The 24,106-nt window shown below is 38.7% G+C and overlaps 1 protein-coding gene across 1 annotated transcript in view; it reads right to left on the minus strand.

Moving 5' to 3' along the window:
* ZFPM2 (zinc finger protein, FOG family member 2) overlaps window positions 970-24,106 on the minus strand; it is a gene marked incomplete at its 5' end in the record, with an annotated part of 388,259 nt that continues 365,122 nt past the window's right edge. The window contains 3 exon segments of the mRNA NM_001195374.1: window positions 970-3,537; window positions 6,927-7,151; window positions 10,386-10,592. Coding sequence (NP_001182303.1) covers window positions 1,046-3,537; window positions 6,927-7,151; window positions 10,386-10,592 — 2,924 coding nt within the window.

Here is a 24,106-nt window from a genome sequence, read left to right on the forward strand (position 1 = left end):
AAAGAAAAAAAGTATGCCAAACTTCTCCAACAATCTGGAATTTTATTCCATCCATATACATGCATAGTAACAACATTTGTTGAGAAATTATTTCTATCAGAAGTAGAACATTTTCTTTGTGATCACCAGGTGCAGTATTGCTACTCTTATATTTAAATAGATCTTATATATGAATTAAATTCATACTTGCAGCATTGAGTTTAGGGTTTCGATTTAGACTGTGCCTTTCAAAAGATAAAACTGATTAATACTACCTCATTACTTACAATACTGCTTCCAGTAATTTTGTTCATTCTTATAAAGTATTGCATTTAACAGCAAAGGTTTAAAAATTGAGACAGAGCTGCATCAGCGAAAGAAAATACAAGTACTATACAAGAAAAAAATTGCCATCTTCATTTAACATACATGTTTAAGATTAAGAAAATGGACAGAAACATACGGCTACATACAAATGCAAGGCCTAGTGACTAAGAGACTGTATCTGCTAAAATATAAAGTGCAAACGGAGCCTGATTATCCAAGAATTGAAATCTTAAGGCGAACTTATAGCATGTGTATTTAGAACAACTTTGCAAGTTATATTTTAGCATATACATATACCTGCAACAGCATATAAGAAGAAATCAAGATACACAAGTGCTTTTGAAGCTATTTCTAAAATGCTTTTCTGTATTGTTTGTGACTATTTTCTTTAAAAGCTACTATACAGTGCAAACCATATGAGCTACACAATAACTATACAATAACATTACAAATGACTTTAATATAAAGTTTTTAAATAAAAAATAACATAACCACAGCTATGAATACTGCTGGTAAAATAAATTAATTTTTTTTTGAAAATGGCACCAATAATACACCTTACTAATGGACTGTAATGAAATTACACCGTTAAGTCTTCAACTCGGCCATAAGGAATTACCTCCCGATTGCCCAGATGTAATTCCAACAGCTTTTTCGTTTTTGTTTTTTTCTGGACTGGGTAGAACAACATACTAAACACTGGTACCAAAGGTGATGGATGCTTATTTATTTAGTGATTTCATTTGACGTGTTCTGCTGCATGTGATGAGCAGTAAAACTTCTTGTGAGTTATAAAGTTTGAGAGGTTGTTGAACTGAATATCACACAGCCGGCAGTATTTGCCACTGGAGGGAGCCTGGGTAGAGCCATTCACACCTTTAGCTATGCTAGACAACTGGTCCTCTGCGGAAGGAATGCCCGGTGAGACGTTCTCGTTTGTGCCTAACGGGTTCTCAGAGATCCAGGAGGGAGACTTGTGACCGTCTTCGTGCTGAGGGTTCTGGGCAATGTTCTCTTGCTGCGGGTTGGCGGCAGGTCGCTCGTCTTGCTTCAGTCCCCCATTCACGATGACCATGCCTCGATTTTTGGGCAACAGCGGCAGGGAATCTTTCTTCGGCCCCGCACACCCATTGGAAGCAGCCTGGCCTTTGGGAGAGTCATTTTCCGCGTTTGTGCTTTGCTCCACATCAGCGTTATGGATGACCAGAGAACCCGAAATATAATCGCTTGGCTTTATTCCATAATACGGAGAAAGCTGGTCAGCTCCTTTGGCCTTCTTTATTGCTCCGGGGTAAAGGCATTGCGGAAGAAACAAATGTTTGTTTTCTTCTTTTGTCGCGATGAGCTGAGCGGCTTCACTAAAGACTTTCAGGCCCTGCAGGGTTGCTAAGTGGGAGGAAAATAAGTTTCCATTGGGGGAAGGCTGCTTCCGATTCCCGTTTTTCTCGCATTTTATTATGCTTCTTTCATAACCAACTTCAGGGCTGCTTCGTTCACTCTCTGGATTTGGAAACACTTTGCTGTCAAGCGAACCCAGGTCACTACGCTGATGTGCGGTGACCGGGCAGAAATTCTGCTTGTGGGCCAGGTAGTTCTCGACCTTGTTGAAACTGATCTTGCACACGGTGCACTCGTGGTAGTCCAGCAGCCTTTTGGGAGAGGCGGTCGTCCGCTCAGACTGGGATAAACATTTTTTGCTGAGATCGATGGGCACGTCCATCTCCAGGCAGGAGACGCTGGAATGGCTGGTGTCACATTTGGAAACCGGAACGCATTTGTTAATCGTCAGGGAAGTTTCCAAGTGCTTTGAGACAATTCCTGGAAAGATATCACATCTCGGGTGATAGCACTCTCCCAGCGCTTCCGTGGGTTCTTGAGTGGAGGTACAAGGATTACTGAGGTTGGCTACATCAAGAAACCGCTGCTGGACCAGGGGAGGCCTTTGTTCCTGCTCAGGCAGGCACATCTCGTACATCTTCCTGCGCTTGCGCGTGCGCATGGTTCTCTGCATGGCAGGCACTTTGTTGGAAGCGGACCTCTTCAGCGGAGGGTCGTGGCGCGTAGCGCAGTAATACTGTTTGTGGACCATGTATGTCTCGTGCCGGCTGAAAGTAATGTTGCAAGCTTCACAGGTCGTCTTATTTGGGTCACTCTCCCCATCCACTAAGGGGACACTGGGGTTTTTCACATCAACAGGTTTTCCATTAATTTTATCATCATTACTGTTGGGGGTAGAGAGCTTCTTAGCTTGAGTGGAAAAGTCCTTGTCATGGCCCTTCCCATTTGGCCCAATTAAATCTAGAACAGTGTTAGAACTGATGCAGGATGTTTGAAGAAGCGGATTCTCGGGATCAGCAGAATGAGTGGCTGGGTTGAGAAGGTTTATAGAGGTTTGGCCCGCGTTGGGACTCACAGCCTCGGGCATCTTTTCTGAAACACCAGGTAACTCTGGGGACTTGGCCATCTGCTGCCATCGGCTGCTGCAGTAATGTTTTTTGTGCACTAGGTAATTATCCAAATTATTGAATGTTATGTTACATTCAAAACAGGTAGCCCCCTTGGGCATCAAAGGGCTGTAAATTACGGGTGGGTAGCTACTACTTCCGTGCCTCAGTCGCCGATGCACCAGTTCAGACATCTTGGCTAAGATCTCTGAAGCTTGAGGGACCATTGTGATGTCTTGGGGAAAAGCAAACTGAGACAGAAAGGGTCCCACGGAGAAAGACGTTCCAATATTAGGCTGAACTGGAGATGAGGCGAGCCTTGGGCTAGAGGGCTCAGATTTTATTTTTGTGTAAGAAAAGCTCTGTTTATTTGTTGCAGGCTGAATCTCAGGCCTCTGGTTAGTGAGAAAGAGCTGCGTCTTTTTCTCACACTTGTCCAGCTCTGTGTCTGAGCTCGCATCTTTAGTCTGCATGGCCTTTTGGCTCTGGGGGAGTTCGCTTCTGGTCAGCAGGTCTGTGGCTGGCTGTAAGCTGTCTTCCGTTCCACTTGGAGAGTGTTCCATGTCACTTTCTCTCGGAAGTTTGCTGCCAGGGACATGGAGCTCCTGGTGCTGCAATAACTCCCTCTGAGTCTGGAAGCCAAAGTGGCAGTGATTGCATCGGAAGGCAGCTTGAGTGAGATGGGAGAACAGGTGTTGGTGAAAGTTGATCACGGAATCAGCAGTGTAGCTACAGACGGTGCATTTTAGACTAGCACCAGGGGGGAGGAATTCTTCCATTTTCACTCCTGGAGAAACATGCAAAATCAGAATACTGAGAAACCACACATATTGGTTTTCTAATGATATGAATCATTACTAATGATTTGATGTCTTCAAGACAGGAGAAATGAAATCTTTCAGAATCTCATTTGTGATGTTAACTTTTTTTTGTGTGACCATATGTGATAATAACAGCACTATATAGTTTCCAATGAGTATTTTGGCATTTCATGAATATTTTGACAGTGTAATGGGATAGGCATCATTATTTCAATTTTCAGGTCAGGAAACAAACAAGGAGGCTAAAGGAATTGATTATGGTAATAAAGTTACTCAGTAAAGGTCAGATTTTATAATTTGTAATTCAATAACCTTCTTATAACAACACTATGTTCTACATTAGGAAGATGTAGTCTTTCATTAGAGTTGATAACCTGTGTGCAAATTATATAACTCTTAGTTATAGTGTGCTATAGTGTGTGCTAGATTAGGTCTTTATTCAAAAGAATCCAAATAGGAACCATTTTATAAAGTAATTCATAACCTCCTAACTTATCTTTGGTCCAACTTTAGAACTTTATTCATTGGTTTTACTGAACACGGTGTATCTCTATCTAGGGCTGATATTCAGCAGGTAGCAGGTACCAGTATGACTGACTGGCATCCATGCTGATTGATCACTGCTTGTTTATAGTTGTTTATTAAATATTTTCACTATCACCACTGGCTAGTGGGTAAGACCCAATGAAATACTGTGATTTATAAGAAACATACATTTGGCCATTCAGATGAGCAAAATATATTTCCATATATATTTGGTCTTTATCCTTGGTTCCTGGCTCAGAGCTTCTAAAACTCTTAGAATTTCCTACGATAAAAGTGACATAAATATGTCTTTGTTATATTAATGTGTTGACTTTAGAAAGTGCTTAGGTAACATAAGGATAGGGGCTGATTTCTAGGAGAACCAACTCTGTGATTGGAGGGTTGGAACTTTCACTCCCCTCCTCTACTTTTGGGAGAGGGGCTGGAGATTAAGTTCCATTGCCAATGGTCAGTGACCTAATCAACCATAGCTATGTAATGAAGCCTCCATAGAACTCTACAAAAAAACAGAGTTCAGAGAGCATCTAGGTTGGTAAACATTTGAAAATTTGGGGAGAGAAGCAGGCTATGAGAGAGCACGGAAGCCCCTTGCCCATTTCCCCAACCTTGCCCTATGCATCTCATCCATGTGGCTGTTCCTGAGTTATATTCTTCTATAATAAAGCAGAAATCTGGTGAGTATATGGGTTTTCTGAGTTCTGTGAGCCACTCTAACAAATTAATCAAACCAAAGAGGGAGAGGGGGGTCTTTGCAATCTCTGATTTATAGCAGATTGGTCAAAGCACAATAGACTGAAGTCTGAATTGGGGTGGGGGTGAGGGTCAGTCTTGCAGGACTGACCCCTTAATCTGTGTAATTTAACGCTATCTCTGGGTAGTGTTAGAACTGAATGGAACTGAATTGTAGGACACCCAGTTGGTGTCTGAAGAAGTACTTGAAAGGGGGTCAGGGGAAGCCCTTTTCCTATGAATTGGAATTGAGATCTGGATACTTTTAATTAAGGTCAACTCTTCTTCCCATTTGTTGGCATACGGTTAAACCAGGCTTGGTTCATCCTCTCTGCACTCTAGACTAAAATGAGAATTGCCTTTTATATTCATAAGAGGAAAATATGGAGAGAAAATTGTCCTATAGAGATAAAAAAGGGACTTCTTATATTTGTCTTTTTCCTCCTTAGCTAATAAAATACTCTTTTAAAAAAAATTATTATTGAGCTGGCAAGATCCTTCTATCTCTATTTTTGTATTGTATGTGACTTTACTCACCATGTGAGACAACCAAAGTGTTTCTGCTTTATCACCTACATAAAGACAGCTTATTTGTAGGGAAAGAGAAGAGGATGAGTAGAAAGGAAATTGCCTATTTATATAGGTGCAAAGACAACAGCTTACACTGTACTAGGGCACTGGAGGTTGGAGTTAGTTTTTTTAAACTAAGCACCTATTTCAGTTTTTAATTATTCAACCCAAGCAAAGGAAGTCACTCAGAGGTATCTTGTGTTCTAGGTGATGAAGAACTGATTCGCCAAACTAGGTTTGCCCTATCCAAGAATGTTGCAGGAAATATCGAAAATTAATATAATTCTGTGCATTTGATTCACTTCAGATGTTTTTAAAATATAGAGATTAGAGTACTATGTGATGATACTGACAACATTTGGGTGTACAACTCCAAAATAAATGGGAATAGTTGCCACCTTGCTATTAAGAATTGGCTTAAAAAATTTTTTTCTAGCCTAATTTTTCCTCAAAAGTTAAAATATAGCACTACAAGTGGTTTTATGTCAAAAATCTCCTTAAGCTGTTATGATGCACGATCTGGAAGTTGACAGCATTTTATAGATCCATATTTAAAAGTTAATTTCTCTCAAGTGTGATTTTTATTGGATCTAACAAAATAAAAGCTTTACTTCAATTCAACAAATACTTATTTTTATGTACCTACTATTTAGTCCCTGCCATGTGAGAAATAATATGGTCAGATTCCAAAGATGACTTGATCCTTAAATGAATGAATATTAATGACAATATACAAAGGGTATTGAGATTTTCTTTCTAAAATTGATGAAGAAAAAAATAGAATAGATAGAAAGATTTGGACTGTGCATTGAGCACTATAGGTTATTAGGAACTATACTCAGTATTTTGTAATAATCTGTAAGGGAAAGGAATAAGGAATCTGAAACTGACAAACGTGTGTGTGTGTACATATATATATATAATATGTGTTTCTATATCTATCTATATCTTTTTTTTTTTCTTTGTCTTTTTGCCTTTTCTAGGGCCGTTCCCATGGCATATGGAGGTTCCCAGGCTAGGGGTCTAATCGGAGCTGTAGCTGCCGGCCTATGCCAGAGCCACAGCAATGCAGGATCTGAGCCAAGTTTGCAACCTACACCACAGCTCATGGTAATGCCGGGTCCTTAACCCACTGAGCAAGGCCAGGGACTGAACCCACAACCTCGTGGTTCCCAGTCGGATTCATTAACCACTGCACCACAATGGGAACTCCATATATTTATCTATATCTGAATCACTGTGCTTTACACATGAAACTAACATGACATTGTAAATCAAGTATACGTCAATTAAATTATGAACAAACTCACACTCAAGTCCTTTGAACAGAATATATTGACTGTATGTGATATACAATAACCAGTGGATACAGCAAGTTAGTTTTGATTGTATATATATATGTTTATATGTAAGTATGTATTACGAATGTAGGTATAGGCATCTATATGCATGTGTATAGAGAAAGAATATCATCTCCTGGTGCAAAAGAAGAAATAAAGGAGGTACTTACCACTGTGTGAGTTGAGGTGCATTTCTAGAGCTCGGGCATTTGAGAAGCTCTTGGTGCATTGTGGGAAGGGGCACAGACTGGAAATCTGAGGAGTGCTGTCTTCGTTCTCCTCTGACACAGGGGCAGCTTCTCTTTGCCTCCCGCTGCAATAGTACATCAAATGGGCTTGCAGATTCCGCTCACTCCTATACCAGATGCCACAGGACTTGCAAGGGAATATATCCTCTGCAGACAGAGAGACAGGGACACATTAGCTGCTGCCCATTCGGAGCCAATCATGGGTAAAGCAGCATTTGGTTCAATTTTCCTCAGAGCTGGCTTTTAGGTTCTGAGTAGACAGTGATGAGTGCAGTCTTGGGTGGTGTTCCATAGTACAGGAATGAGCTTTTAAAAGAATGTTACACTCAATGTAATTTACCTTCCCACAGACTTTTTAGAAAGTCATACTGTAGGAGACTTCCAACATAAAGCACAATCCTAAACTGTTTATATTTGTATTTCTGGTTTAGAAGAATATGCATTTATAAACAGCAATGTGAAATGGTTTATCTGCTTGATTAAAAGGCCTGATGGCTGAACAAAAGTTAGTCTTGATGCCAACTCCTGACATCATTTGTTCATTTAATAAATTAGTTACCATGCCTTCTCAGTGCCAGACTCTCTTTCAGGCTTGGTGTAAAACAAAATGAAAGACCAAAGAGCTCTTAAGGAGCTTAGATCTCCTAGAGTTGGTGAACGAGTGGTAAGATCATTACATTAGAATATGATGACGTTTCTGATGAGGTATCTGAGCGGTACACAGGGCATGAAAGAGACACAAGGCTGGTGAGAGAACTGGAAGGAGGATGAGGTCAGAGAAGCATTTAGGGGGAAGAGGTGGCACTCCTTAGCCAAGCTGCGAAAGATGAAATTAAGCTAGTCAGGGAGAGACGAGGATAGTGTCTTCCTGAGCAAGGGATGGGCCGTGGGAGCCACAGGGAGACGTGTGTGGAGGCTGAGAGGCTCATCTGTCATCTCAGGCAAAGGGCTGGGAAAGATGAGGTTGTGGAAGGCAGGGACAATGAAAGACTCTGTGGGGCTTTTTTAAGTTTAGTTTTCTATCTCAGTAATTATGGAGATCGCTGAATCATTTTAAGCAAGAAACTGCCAGAAGCAAATATGATAGAATCCTCACAGAGGAGTTGAGTTTTAAAGGTAGTGAACTTAGAAGACTCAGACGGGTAGGAGGTGACTGTGGTAATCTGAGTGAGATGTGACAAAGTTGGAATTGTCCCTAGGACAAGTACTGTTTATTGAGCCATGCTATAATATGTAAGATGTATTTCCCATGGATTCATTCGTGGAAAATTCTCTGTGTGTGTTTTCCCCTTCATTCATTTATAGGTGAAGCATGTGAGGCTGGGTGACTTGCCGTATCTCGTAGGTGGGTGAACTGGGATGGGAAAACCCAGGTGTAAACACACTTCCATAATGCCTCAATGGCAAGGGGACAGAGGGAGGGAAAGTCACATCGAGGAAGGAGACCCGATGGAAGTGATAAGCACTACTTAGCAATCAGATGTTAGAGCAGAGAGTTGCGATTCTCCCTGGTACCTAGGCTTCTTGAGAGCATTTCTGGGTTAAGTGATGGCTTCATTCATCTCTAGAGGGACTGGAAGACAGAAAGGTGATGAATTCAGGCTAGGGCACATCAAAGGGAGACCGAATATGACATTACACTGTACAAACTTGGCACTTTTTGTCTTGAAAGGGGGTGCTGATCAGAGGGATGCCAGATAACACTGTAAACTGTGACTAATCCAGGCACAGGGGACATATGGCCACATTAGATACATGGGATTTGATATTTCCGTGTGAAAAAGAGAGGAACATTGCAAAGATGGCCACAGAGGTGTGAAACTTGGCAGAAACTGAGGGACTTGTGATATATAAATTGTTAATGTGCAGTTAGTATATGACAGTGACGGAGATGGCTCAGGAAGGTCCTGTTGAAGGAGATAAGGAGAAAATTAAGGGCCAAATTCTAACGAATGAGAAGGACAGCAGGTACAATACAGAATTTCAGAATACAATTTAATTACAAAACCATATACTATTAGTGTTTATCATTTAGCCCCTCTTACCCAAGTTAGTTACATTTACACTTTTCAGAGGGCCACAGTCTTTAGTCAAGTGTTTATTGAAGCAGGATGACTTTACCTAATTAGCTAATTTAGGAATGAGAACCAAGGCTGCAGCATCTATATTGATTTATTTGGGATTAATAGTTACCTTGCTGTAGAAAGCAAACAGATTATAATCTCAAATATAATTAGAATTAACAGTCATACAGTGGAGCATCCCAATAATATAAGGTACTCCTAGTATACTCGGTAGCAAAATCATTTTGCCTCAGATTCAAGTGGGGTCCATGTCACTTTAAGTTCCTCACTATCCAAATCAAAGTAAAAATCCAGTAAAGAAAATGATGACATTTATATTAGGGAAAACCAAAAATACAGCTTGGGTTGGGTGCACTGAATCCATCGGTTGCATGCAGAGTAATTCTAGATACACCCAAGAAATTCCTTTAACTGCTAGGCCACTAAGGTATTAGTAACTGCTGCTCCTGCTTTCTCACAGAGCTAAGTAAAAGTAGAACAGACTTTATAACTCAGATCTTGAGACTCCTAGGTCACTGATTTTTATGTCATAGAAAGTGTCACTTTGTATGTTGAAGAAATTTAAACTAAGTTCAATAGTACTCTTAACAGAATATAATCACAAAGATATCTGCCAGGGCATATTTTTAAATTCTCCATATAAAGTATTCTTTATATGTATGTTGAAGAAATTTAAACTAAGTTCAATAGTACTCTTAACAGAATATAATCACAAAGATATCTGCCAGGGCATATTTTTAAATTCTCCATATAAAGTATTCTACGCTTATCAATATTTTTCTTTGTCTTATTTTTATGTTTTTTATATAAACTGATGTCTTGATTTATCCAGCCTGCATTTCCACTTCCTTAGTATATCTAATGAAATTTGATTTTGTGTTCTTTTTTCTTATTAAGTTTTAACTCTGGCTCTTCACACCAAAATTATTCTACCATAGGAGCAACAACGAAAATGGCTGGGCTTCTTATAGCTAAGTATCTTGAATATTGTTTACTTTAGAATGTCAGTTTTTGTGTGTGACATTCAGAAATCCAACCTGAAATGAATAACTTTTAAGTGTTCTGTTTATACTCCCATGGAAAGTGATCTCTCTCTCGCTCTCTCTCTCTCTCTCTCTCTCTCACACACACACACACACACACACACTTAAAAGTTGGAGAGAAGATAAAATCACAACACTGGAGAAAAAAGTCTGTCCCTGGTTGCTTGTCAGTAAACATTATTTTTTTTTCTCTCCCATAAATACTCATCACCACTACAAAGCTATTGTACTGGGCTATTGCACTCAGCACTTACTATTGACAATAGCTGTAGGCAAAATAGAAGCCATGGCAGCTTGCTGAGGAAGCAGCTGAATTGAGTCCAGCAGGCGCGCAGGGTACATCCCTTCTGTAAGAGTCATCTGACTGGCAGCTTGTAGCCTTGAGTCAAAATCCACCACAAAGGCAATTAGCTCTTCACCCTCAGAAATGGCCTTCGTAGTCGTGCACCAAAGCTGACCCCCTATTAAGAAGAAAAAAGAAAGAGAAAGATAGAATTGACATAGAATGCTCTAGCCTCTGTACCCTGGATTGATGTCAACAGCACCTTCTCGTGTTTTTCACATCATTTTCTACTGGGGTGGAGTGTTTCATCAAGACAAACAGCTGTCCTCCTCTTTCCTTTGTTAACCTAAAACAATAGAACACCCAGTTATTTTTACCAGTGACGCGGGTTTATTTGAGAATCGAAAAGGATTGCAAATCTGGGACAGGCAACTATAGAGAGCCGCTTAAAAGTCTGGTAAAACAAAAGAGAAAACTTATAGAGAAGGGGGAAGGTGGAAGGTGGAAAGGGCTGTTATAAACAAAAAGTCTATTGGAAGAAACTGGAAGTTCGAAATATAGTGGCTTTTCATTGGCTGAGTTGTTACAGTCGCTTAATGGCTGAGCCTTCGTCAGGTGAGGCGAAATGATTTCTTCCTCCAGCTGAGAGGCATTAAGTACCATCATTTCCTGCTAGAGATGCAAAGTCCATTACTTCCTGTTGCGATCTGCACTGAAGTCTAGTGGTACCCGCCAGCTCCCGCTTCTGACTTCTCTACTCCATTTTAGTGAGCTTTTCCCTTTATTAATTTTCCTACCTCCTATGTGGAAAATTGTATTCCTTGCATTAAATGAGCTAACCAGTGATCAACAGTAGGAGAAGGCTAAGAACCAAGTATAGACATAATCTGTTGAGAGTTTTGTCAATTTTGCCTTCCGGTACTTGGCTTAATCATTAACCATGCTATTACATGGTATACTGCCTAAGAACAAGCATGGTAGGGATCCAGCCATAAAATTTATTTCAGGTGAGCCTTTGAAGTTCCTCTTTCTGTTCTTGATGGAGGTAAGAAGTTATTTCCTCCTCTCTCTGTTCCTCCCTCACACACTTTCAATCTTCCCCCCAATACATATATACACCAGATCTACCCCTACAAAGCAAGTAAACAAAGTTCCTAAAATTTAGAAAGTTAAAGTAACATTCCAATTAGTTCTACTTTCCTTTTACTTCTGTCATTTGGGGTTGAGGGGGAGGGCTGAGTGATCATTTCTTATGTAATTTTCCTTATAATGCAGCTTCTTTATCTCTATTTACCCTGATTGAACTTCTTGAAAAGAAGATATGCCAAAAATCCTTTTCAAAAAGGCTTATTTAAATAAAGATTTGTTTAAATGAAAAGAACTCTTTCTTCAAACAGTAAGATATACTCTGGCTCTGTGCTTCAAATGATCACGTGTGGTACATAAAAAAGAAAATTAACTATGCAAGTACATCTTCTAATGTATTGGAATGCGATAGCAAATGCTCATTTATTTAACATGTTTAGACAGGCAAAGCACTTATATATTGTTATCTACACTCTCAGGCCTAGATATATATCCTATACAGTTATGCCTGAAATAATATGGCATACTTGATATGTGATGCTTTTTTCCCTCATTGTGTATATACTGCAAGGCTATATATTGTACTCATTAAACAAGGAAAAATTATACCCATTCTGATAAGTAATATTGCTCTGTTTATCTTTCAGCATAACTGCCTTTTCAACTGCACTTCATTTTTTCCACCCTCGGAGAGATTATAGTTTTTAAACAGTTTGTGAGAAAAATCAGAAAAAACAAAAAACAGCATATGATAGGACAGAGTTGCATAGAAGATTCAAGACATTGTTTTAGAGAAACCTTGGACAGTTAATTAAACCAGCTGATTAAATTTTAAAGGTAAGCCAACAAAACATCATCCATGAGACTACGTGTTTGTGGAAAAAAATAAAGCTAACATTACAGACCTCAAATTTATATGAAAGTTTCAAAGTAAAACACAAATAGAGTAAAAGACTAGAAAACAACTTTTTTTTTTTTTTCACTTTGGCTCTAACATAGCTGGAAAGCAAACAAGTTTACCAATGTTGAGAAAGATAAATATCATATGACATTACTTATTTGTGGAATCTAAAAAAATGCTACACATGAACTTATTTATAAAACAGAAACAGACTCACAGACAGAAAATAAATTTACGCTTACCAAGGGAGAAAGGGGGGCAGGAGGGATAAATTAGGGGTTCGGGATTAAAATATACACACTACTATATACAAAATAAAGCACAAAGTTCCTACTGTATAGCGCAGGAAACTGTACACAGTATCTTGTAATGATCTATAATGGAAAAGAATCTGAAAAAGAACATGTATGTATATAACTGAATATAAATATATATAATTGAATCACTTGGCTGTACACCTGAAACTAACACAACATTATAATTATTTCAACACAAATCTTTTTTAAAAGTTGAAAAACAGATTCACTTTGGCATTGATTTATTTATCTACAAATATACACGCTAAATGGTATCATTGTGGAACCAGATGAGTGTTGCAAAGTACTAAGTGGTGCTGTTTCTGCTGGTGAGGCTTCTTCCCCTGGAAGGCTTCTATGTTGGGCTGCCATGCCTTCTCTGATGTGCACACAGATCCAAACTACTTACAGCTGTAGACAAGGTAATCATTTGCACCTTATCTTTCCTCTGGGAAACAGTTTATTAAGTGAGTCTGTGTGACAGAGAGGCGGGGAGGGCAGAGGCAGGCACTGCAATTCAGGTTTATTTCAGAGACTGGTTTTTTTTTTTTTTTTTTTTTTGGAGTCATTGGGTTTCAGTGTTGAATGGATTAACTTATATTATTGGTAAGAGTTTACCATTTTTGATAAACTTACACTGTTGTTAAATCTGGCTCTGGCTATGCTTTACAAAAGGCAAGTTTTGAACTTGGGTACCCAGGAGAAACCGATATTTTAGAGAAGGTAGTGCTCAGCACATCTTTATCACAGCTGTGAGCTTGCTCAATAGCAGGATGACACTGAATACTTGTACTCAAACTTTGAACCGAAAAGATCCGATCCATAAATAAAATTCACAAAATACTAAGTGCCAAGAAAAATAAGGAAAAATGATTTTTTTCTACATTATTAAGCAGCCTGGCTGTGGTAACCTGTACCTGTGTTTTCTGACATGCTTAGGTGATGTTTCACATGTTATTACCTTTACCATTTTCCCTCATTTTATGTTTTTTTTCAGGGCACAGCCTTTTAAAAGGATAAATTAGACTGAAAATGTACTGTCCAGGTTTGATGAGGAAGTCAGTTGTCTTAGCATTTAATCTTTCAAATCATTCATTCGTCAGCTATGCACTGAACTCTCCATGTATGCCAGGCGGGGTGCGATGGCTTCACACACAACTTCACATACAAGCTGGTACACACACATCTAAGCAGACAAACTATGACATTAGGTGTCATTCCCTAATGCTAAAGAGAATGTGAGAGGAGTGGGTGACTGAGACTTCTTAGGGGAGTCAGGCAAACCATCCAAGGTGACTTTGTTATTAACTCAAGAAGAATAATACAAACAACTTATCAACTCAACAGCAAAAAACCCAACAACCCAATTGAAAAATAGGCAAAAGACCTGAATAGACATTTCACTAAAGAAGATATACAGATGGCCAACAGGCCCTTGAAAAAAGGTTCAACATCATTAATTATTAGAGAAATACAAATCAAAACCATTATGAGGTACCACCTGACACCTGTCAGAATGGCCATCATTAAGAAGACAACAAATAACAAATGCTAGAGAGGGTGTGGAGAAAAGGGTACCCTCCCACACTGTTGCTGGGAATGTAAATTGGTACAATCACCGTGGAAAACAGTATGGAGGTGCCTTAGAAAACTACACATAAAACTACCATATGACCCACAGAACTACTATACATAGAACTACCATATGAACTAGAAATCCCACTCTTGGGCATTTATCTGGACAAAACCTTCCTTGAAAAAGACACATGCACCCACATGTTCATTGCAGCACTATTCACAACAGCCAAGACATGGAAACAACCTAAATGTCCACCGCCAGATGAATGTATTAAGAAGATGTGCTATGTATACACAATAGAATACTACTCAGCCACAACAAAGAACATAATAATGCCATTTGCAAAACATGGTTGGAACGAGAGACTCTCAAACTAAGTGAAGTAAGTCAGAAGGAAAAAGACAACTACCATATGATATCACTTATATATGGAATCTAATAAATGGCACAAATGAACTTTTCCACAGAAAATAAATGCATAGACTTGGAGAACAGACTTGTGGTTGCCAAGGGGGAGGGGGAGAGAGTGAGATGGACTTGGAGCTTGTGGTTAATAGATGCAAATTATTGCCTTTGGAATGAATAAGCAATGTAGCACTGGGAACTGTGTCTAGTCACTTGTGATGGAACATGGTGGAGGATAATGTGAGGAAAACAATGTATGTGTGTATATAATATATATATAATGTATGCGACTGGGTCGCTTTGCTATACAGTAGAAAATTGGGAAAACACTGTAAACCAACTATTATGTAAAAAAATAAAAATAATTAAAAACTAGAGGAGAATATAGAGCTAAAATGGCAGACATATATGTAGGGAGAACCCCACAGTTACATCAAAAATTACTGGCAGAGAAAGGAGCATGCATGTGAGTGTAGAGTTATGGAAGAGCCTGACTGATCCTGGGAATGGCTCAGGGGCCAGCAAACCTGGAGCTCGGAGTCTGAGGGAGAAAGAAGGGGATTGTGGGCAGTGTCCCGGATCACAGGGTGGAATATTCAGTTAGGAGGAATGTTGATGTCGCATTGGTAACTTTGAAATCAGCCATGGTGAGAGCTGGAGAACTTGCCATCAGAATTGGTGAACACTACAAACCCAGACTCCTTCACACAAAAAGTTTAGACTAGGGTGGGGCATTTAAAAATATAACATTAAAAAGTTGTGTCTGGGTCATGGTGGGGAAATGGTAGACATTTATTTGAGTGAATGAGTGAACAAATTCTTGAGCTGCACTCTTCCCTCACAGAATATAGATCTCAGGCTTGTGAGGACAATAAGCTGAAGGGGTAGGAAATGTTACCTGGAGAGCTCTCAGGAGGCTGTTGTAATGGTTCAATTGTGAGAAGTGTAAACTGTGAGGAAGCAAAGGGCCAGTTTCAAGAGACAGAGCTGAGGGAAGACTGGAGTGATTTTGTGTTGAAAATGATACTGTTTCTGGTTTGAGAAGCCAGATGATGCTGATACCATTAACAAGGCAGTAAAGCTGGCATATTAACTGGTGGTATGATACAGACAATAACAGATACTTGGTATTACTTAGGAATACTTTATCTGGTTCCAATTGTCTAGGTTGTTTACGTATTTCATCTGTTTTAATCCTATTGATTATTCTATGAGGTAACAGAGTTTCCAGATTTAAGAGTGGAAATAAATGGAAGTTTGGAGAGGCTAACTTGCCCAAGCTGTTCACATTGCAGAAACATTGGCAGAATCAAGATTTAGACTTCTGTCTGTCCAACTTTAAAGCCCGAGTACATGTGTATTGTATATGTGTTTGTGTGTATGCATGCATGGAAATACTGAATTCTTCCTGGTCTGCCACTTACTAACTGTGTGACTTTGCACTTGTCACCTGGGCATTCATTCTATCTTTTTCCTCAACCTTCAAAATGGGGGATGATAATAATAGTGCTAAGCTCATAGTATTATCAGATGGATTAAATAAACTAATACATGTGAGCATAATATTTGTACCTGGCATAGTAAGTGTTACATAACTGTTAACCATTTATCTTTTTGGTTCGGTCTGGTTGTGGCTATTATTCTTATTTCTCACTGCCCTGCTGAGTGCAAGAAAAGACATCTCACCAGTAAGAAAAGATGAACCTATGAATTCAATGAGCAATGTCTATCTTTGCTTCACTGGAGAGAGCTAACTCATTTCAGAAGAAAGACAAAGGCTGCATCATTTCTCCATCACATACTATATCTTGCCCAGTTGGAAGTAATTTCTAGTAACCTACATGTGGCTGAGGAGATGGAAGAACCAGTTTCCTATTGTTTTTAGAGTTAGGGTAAATACAGCTAACTCTAATTTACAATTCAATTCAAGGCAGTAGTATTCATCTTGATTAAGAAGCAATCTGAGTGCATGAAGATGATAAATCATGTTGATATTTAGCTTTTTTGGTGTCTTCACCAATTGACCTCATGTTCAATGGAAACAAATCACAAGGTATTACATTTGGCTTTAAAATGAGAGCACTACTATAAACACACACACACACACACACACACACACACACACACACGCGCGCGCATACACACCAAGAAAAGCAAATTTTAAAAAAAACCCACAAAAAAACAAACCTAACCACTGGAGAACAAGCATTGGCAAAAATGTAGAGAAAATGGGACCCTTGTGCACTTCTGGGAGGCTGTAAAATGGTAGAGCCACTCTGGAAAACAGTATGATAGTTCCTCAAAAATTTAAAATATTACTACCTATGATCCAGCAATTCTACTTCTGGGTATAAACTCAAAAGAACTGAAAGCAGGGTCTCAAAGCGATATCTGCATACTCATGTTCAGAGCTGCATTATTAAAAATACCTAAAACATGGAAGCAACCCAAGCAACCACTGACAGAAGAATGGGTAAGCAAATGTAGCAAATACATTCAATGGAATATTACTCAGCCTTGAAAGGGAAGGCTGAATTCTGACAGGTGCTAATAGCATAAGTGAACCTCAAGGCCATTATTATAAGTGAATTAAGCCAGTTGCATAAACACAAATACTATACAATTCCATTTACTTGAGGTGCTCAGGATATTCAAAGTCACAGAGAAAGTAGGATGGTGGCTGCCAGGGGGTAAGGGTGGGGGGGAGTGGGGAGTTTACTGGGTATAGAGTTTCAGTTTTGTAAGATGAAAAGTGTTCTGGAGATGGATGTTGGTAATGATTGCACAATAATGTTGATATACCTAATGCCACTGAAATATATATACTTACCACAATTAAAAAGTTGGAAATTGATGGGATTTGAACAAGGAAGTTTGGCTCTGCAGTCTGAATGAAAACCCAGGAGCCCCAAGTCACAATGCCATCTGATGTTCACTAAGTAACCACATTGTACCTTGTTGTGATGACTCAGTTTGAGTAATGGCACTGCTATCTTTCTGAATCAGACATAAGATGGTTCACTTTATGAAACTATCGAGAAGATCTACACAGTGGTGAGACATAGCTTTAAAATGCATAGCTATGACCTGGAGAATGACATCAATCTTTGTGATGTGAAAGTAAGGCCAGGTTATCTTTTAACATGAACAACAGCTAACACTTAGGAAGCACTTACTATGTGCTGAGTACTATTCTAAACATTTCACATCTTTTAAATATGGGTCTAGCATTTGCCCAATTCAATATTTAAACTGCAAGTTGAGCTGGACACCAAAAGAAGCATCCCAATTCTTCACAACATCTTTAACCTTATAGCACTGGTTGGCAATCTTTTTTTCCTTTTTTGGGCCATCCTGTGGCATATGGAGTTCCCAGGCCAGGGAGCAGACCAGTTGTGACCCACGCTGCACCTGCGGCAATGCCGAATCCTTAGCATACTGTGCCAGGGTAGGGATTGAACCTACATTCAAGTGCTGCAGTGATGCTGCAGATCCTGTTGCACAACAGCAGGAACTCCTGGTTGGCAATCCTGACTGCACGTAGATTCACCCGAGAGCTATTAATCAACACTGGCTTCTTCTGACACCAGATAGGTCAAATCAAAATCACTGGGAGTGAGGTTTGGGCTTCATTATTTTTTAGAAGCTCCCCAGAACACTTCACATTCTCTAGAGTTAAGGCTCACTGGCATAAGGGTAAATGATCTTCGCTTTGTACAGGGTAGAAGGAATGAGACGATGAACAAAAAAAATCTCCCTGGATAATCAAATATTTCATGGACTTGTTCAAACAACTCGGTAGAGAGATGTCCACTTTGAAACTCAGAAAATGACAGCTGAAAAGAGCTTTGAATAATGTTTGAAGAATGGGGGCATGATGAATGAAAAGGTGTAGAAAGGTGGATAAAGGATGTAATGACTTAGCATCATCTTTCAACTGAAAAAAACCAGTTAGGGATTTAGTGAATTCGTGAACTGTATTCAGTCTTACAGTGTTTAATTCTTTATTATTTTGAACGTGTGTAAGTTATTATTAGAAATGATCAATAACATTGCAAAAAGCTGTGAAAGGTCATAGTGTGCAAACCAGAGCCAAAAAAAAAAAAAAAAAAATCACAGTCCGACTGCTTGGGCATGAAGTCTTTATCAGATGACATCAGGCATTGAAGCAGCTATCTGATACCTTCCTCTCTTTCACCAAATGGAAAGGTTATTTTAGGATTCTCTCTTTGTCTGCTTCTTATGCTGCAAACATAGTCACTCTCTCAACTCCACACTCACACACCACTCCCTTCACAAATAAAGGGCAGATACTTTCAAGGTTCCACAGAAAGTAATAACTCCCAAGACCTTGACGTTCTTGAAAAACCATGTACTTACTGTTCTAAGTAATGTTTATGATCAAAGTTCTTGTACAAACAGATAGGGTTCCTAACAGGAAGCTTATAAATTTTTCTCATAATTGCTGTCAAAACTGCAGTGAAGTGTACTACAAGTTTTGATAATAAAGAAAAAAGTCACAGTTCAAACTCGATTATATTTTGGAAATTCACGCTCCTCTTACTAGAAGCAGTGGCCTTAAATATCTTCCCATCCTGCCAAATTTTTCACTTGCACTTTTTATTATTTATGAAATCAGTGTCTGCACAATGTCATGCAGACCTCTGCTGATAAACTCTAATTAAGATTAAGACAAGGCTTTTGGAAAGGATCCCATCATTAGCAAACATGATAAACACAAAAATACTCCCTACTTGTCAACCAGGAGCAATTCAGTAACCTAACAGTATTATCTGTTGCTAGGTTACAGAGCTGACAAAGCTTCAATTATATTGTTCCAACATACCTATAGAGTTCTGTATAAGCAAAATGTATCCAGTATAAAAGCATTTAACTTTGCCCATGCTATCTGCAATTTGTGGTTCCTTACAATGGTAAAAATCAGGTTAATAATTACATAGCCTGCTGAAAAATCTTTTCCATGTGTTATGTCTATACATGTTTCTTTCTAATTTATCTGTGTGATTGATAGACGCTTTGTAAAAATAAGGAAATGCAAGCAACCTGAAGCTGTAAACCTGAGCACAGCTACGATTGGGCTCATCAAGATACAGACCTAAGGTTAGTATAAAAATATACGACAAATTGAAACAATTAAATCACATTTAGATTTTGTATTACTCTGTGTCAGTATGAACAAGAAGAAGGAGCCTCAAGCAAACAGACAGGGATACCAGTTTGAAACTTTAAGCTTAAAAAAAAAATACCCAACACATTCACCTAACAATACATGAGGAAATAGTGGTTTTCAGTAATTTATCCTAATGTCTTTTCTAAGGATATTTTAAAAGTGGAAGTTAGTAACTTTTACAACATAGCATAAAGTCAAGTCTTACCTCTCTTTATTAGTCTGGGAACACTGGAGGGGAAAAAAATCATTTGAAACAGCCTCCCCAAATACAGACATTTGACAGGGGGGAAAAAACAAAGAAAAAAAGCCAAAAAGCTATATGTGTAAAAAGAGAAAGTCTATGTGAATCAGACCTTAGAGATTTTTTTTTTTCTTTAACCATGGGTGATTTTTTTGTGTGTGATTTTCATGGAAATTTGGAGAAAAAGTAATTACATATAAATAAACCAGCATTTTAAAATAGCTTTGGCATAATATGTTATATACTACTAAATTGCTGCAGCATTTCGATTTGTTAAGATATACAGTGCACTACTTCTGCATTAATCTTAAAGTCTATCTCCTTTGCATGCATGATATACAAGAGGACAGCCAATTGATGATCATGGTTCAGTTCATAAAGATTACATATTGGTTGATAGAGAATAAACCAGGATACCTCTCAGGCACACTCAAGTAAATTAAAGCCATTCACTGGGGGAAAATGAATGACCTGTATAACACACACACACACACACACACACACACACACACACACACACACGGATATTGTTTCTAGAGGTGGAGGAAACAGGGATATTTACTTGTTCAGTCCTTAACTTTTTCTGTATTACTAAATGATTTGAAAAACCAGTATGATGTTCACTTATGGAATTTAGTTTCTTCACAACTGTGAAGTGGTTTGGCAGAATAATTCCCTAAAAGCTAAAGAACTACCCCATTTCAACATCACACGTGTTCCTACCTAGATCTTGGGGTGGGGACATTCACACAGTGCATATATCTATATGTAGCCACATGGTTGAATACCAATTTTATAATGAATTCCAACCCAATACTGTTGAAATTCTTGACAGTGGAGTAGCACAAGGAAGAGAACTTATAAATTATGTGTGCCCCTTCTTTGAAAACCGCTATGGAGGTTTCTTTGTGCATTGGCAAATACAGTAGGAATATGAGGTATTGTGTGGATCCTCCTGCACAGCACCTGATAAAAGAATAAAGAGCTGTGACATATTCTTAAAACAATAGAGGAATTAAAGGGAAACAATGGGCCAGCTGCTTCATTAATACAATCAAAAGGGAGCCCAGCACAGAGGAGTCCAGATAATTAAGCACTACTCTTTTAGACCTCCTTTCTAGAATAAAATTGCTTAAAAACGTATTAACTACTTCATAGTTGTTAGATAGATCTCTGCACTTGTTTATTTAGCGTTGATTAATGCCTTTTTTTCTGTATGCAGCAACATGCCAACTCATAGTTTACCATAGTTTTTGAATAAAATAGAGTGAGAATAATTGATAAAGATCTGCACAATACACAGCAATAAATCAAAAGCATTTTGCAAAAGGTCTCTCCTGTTTTTAAATAATCTTTAACATTTTTCATTTGTACTTATAGGCATGGCAGGGCATTTTGGGGCATTCAACTTTCCCATGCTGGCGTTCCTGACGTCTTTTTATAGAACATTCTAGCAGTTTCTGGGAGGAGGAAAAAATTGGACTTGACCAGCAACTCTAGAGAGTGCCTTTGGTTTGCGGGGCCAAAAGGGAGAGTGGATTTTGTTTTAAAGAAAAATCTTCTTTGCCTTTTTCAATCAAGAGGGATGGACACATGGCAGAATTCCTTGCCAAATGCACTATTCATCCTTCATTAACTTGATTATAGAAAACAAAAAACACAAGTTTTTATGCTCTTTGTGTTAAAATGCAATTTACAAGATATCAAGGCTTTCATTCTTCAACTCTTCTGTAGGCAGCCTTTCCTCTGATGTCAACAGAACCTTTAATTGCTTAAGAGCTGGAAAATTGGGAACTAAATACTGTGTGCTGAAAATTGAAGTGAGAATGGAAAAAACACACTTTGGTTTTCTCCAAAATATTTTTAAGTTAGCTTATGTCAACCCAACATTAAAATTACAAACTTTCCGGAGTTCCCTCTATGGCTCAGCAGTAACGAACCCGACTAGTATCCATGAGGATGTGGGTTTGATCCTTGGCTTTGCTCACTGGGTCAGGGATCCAGCATTGCTGTGAGCTATGGTGTAGGCTGCAGACGAGGCTCGGATCCAGAGCTGCTGTGGCTGTAGTGTAGGCTGGCAGCTGTAGCTCTGATGTGACCTGTAGCCTGGGATCTTCCATATGCCGCAGGTGCAGCCTTAAAAAGACCAAAAAAAAAAAAAAGAAAATTACAAACTTTCCCAAATAATGTGGTCAATTTAAATAAGATTTATCTGATTCTGATGATTTTAGCATCTTAAATGAGAAACTCAGAATTAAAAAGAACAGGAGTCAGGGAGATAAATGAATAGACATATTTAATCATATTTCTGAGATTAAGAGAAGAAAGGTTTTGCTTTTATACATATGTGATGTATGATTTAAAATTTATCAGCTGGAGTCATATTTCCAATGATCTTCCCGGATTACGTCAATATGTTAGAGGATATGGAATATCTAATTCCAGCTATGAAACCTGGCTTCTGGCTTCTGACTTCAGGAGTTAGTTTGCAATTAACTAGATACATTTTGCTTGCATACCAGGAAATAAAAACATATAAATTACCAGTCAATAGGTGCAAACAAAAAGGACTATTGTAGGAGTTATTGTATGTGATTATTTATATATAATATACATTATATAATAAATATTTCTGCTTTGTTAAGCCCCAAACTTACTTTGTTAAACTGAAAGTAAAAGTAGTTAGACATGAGTTTTTTATAGGCTTATGTTCAAATGAATCTTTTCAAAGAGATATCTCTAACATATCAGGTTTATAAACCATGTCTTTACTGCAATGCACGAAAACTAGTAAATGTTATTAGTAATGATTTATTAAAAAATGCTAAAGTGAAGCACCCTCTTTCAGCAAGTATTTTGGAAGTGAACTTATCATCATCTGTGAATTGTCATTTTAAATATTATATGTTGTATTATTTAGCATAAATTCAACAGATACTAGTGGTCTGAGCAGAACTCAGAATAAAGAAACATGAACACCCTCCTTAATCTAAAGGAATTACCTGTGTGACAAATAGGAAATACTCTCATCCCATTGTACAGATAAGGAAATCAAAGCCAGCCACATGTGTTACCTAAACTCCCCTCCTATTACAGAGGGCATTCCCAGGCCCCAACTCCTAACAGATCCCCACCAGATCTTTGGGCTCAGGGTATGTATTCTCTCCATGGAACTTATTTTTTTTTCAGCAAGAAAATGTCTCCTACTGAGAGAATTTCCTTTCCCTTTTAAGAAGCACATGAAGCCATTTGCAGAAAAGTAAGCAATGCCGTGGTGCTCAGCTCCAGATTTCTGCTCAAGGGTAGGTGCAGAAAGTTTTGCCCTGTGAATAAGGCATTCAGCACTGCCCGGAAGATCTTCTAAACCAATGTCTCAAAGGTCATGAAACTCGGGTACCCTCTCTAAGGTTTAGGCGAATAGACATATTTGTCGGGGATTTCAACAGGAAAAGGTTGCTCATGGAGTCTTTTCAGCATCCCTGGGATTGGTGCTCTCATCTATGGTGGGCTGTGAGGTGGTTTTGCAGGAGAATTCCGCAGGGCCATGAAGTAGCCCATCAGACTGGCTGCCTGACCATCATGATTTTAAAGGACTGGCCCAGAGTGACATGACACCCCAAAGGCGATCTGTCAAGATTCTGCCTGCCGCTGATAAACTGATTACAAAGCTGCCTAAGACTCTGCTTGTAAACAAAAGCATTTATCAACTAATAATTTGCAATAAACTGATGTAACTCCCAGCTGAGCCCCTAACTGTAATTGTCTTTACCATCTGCCTATTAAAACACCATTCTTCATCAGCAATCAGGAGCAGAAGGGAGGAAATCTCTACCAAAATACACAACTTGCAAGTTTATGAATAATCTGAGCGCGTTCCACACTTTCATTACGACTCCTGTGTTGGGTATGCTTCATTTTCATTCTTGCCTAGCCTGGGAATGCTCAGAAATTAGGTGGGGGGTGGGAAGAAGAGTGGAGGGGAAAGAAAATGAA

The sequence above is a fragment of the Sus scrofa genome, chromosome 4 (genome assembly GCF_000003025.6).
Source record: "Sus scrofa isolate TJ Tabasco breed Duroc chromosome 4, Sscrofa11.1, whole genome shotgun sequence".
Lineage (NCBI taxonomy): Eukaryota > Metazoa > Chordata > Mammalia > Artiodactyla > Suidae > Sus > Sus scrofa.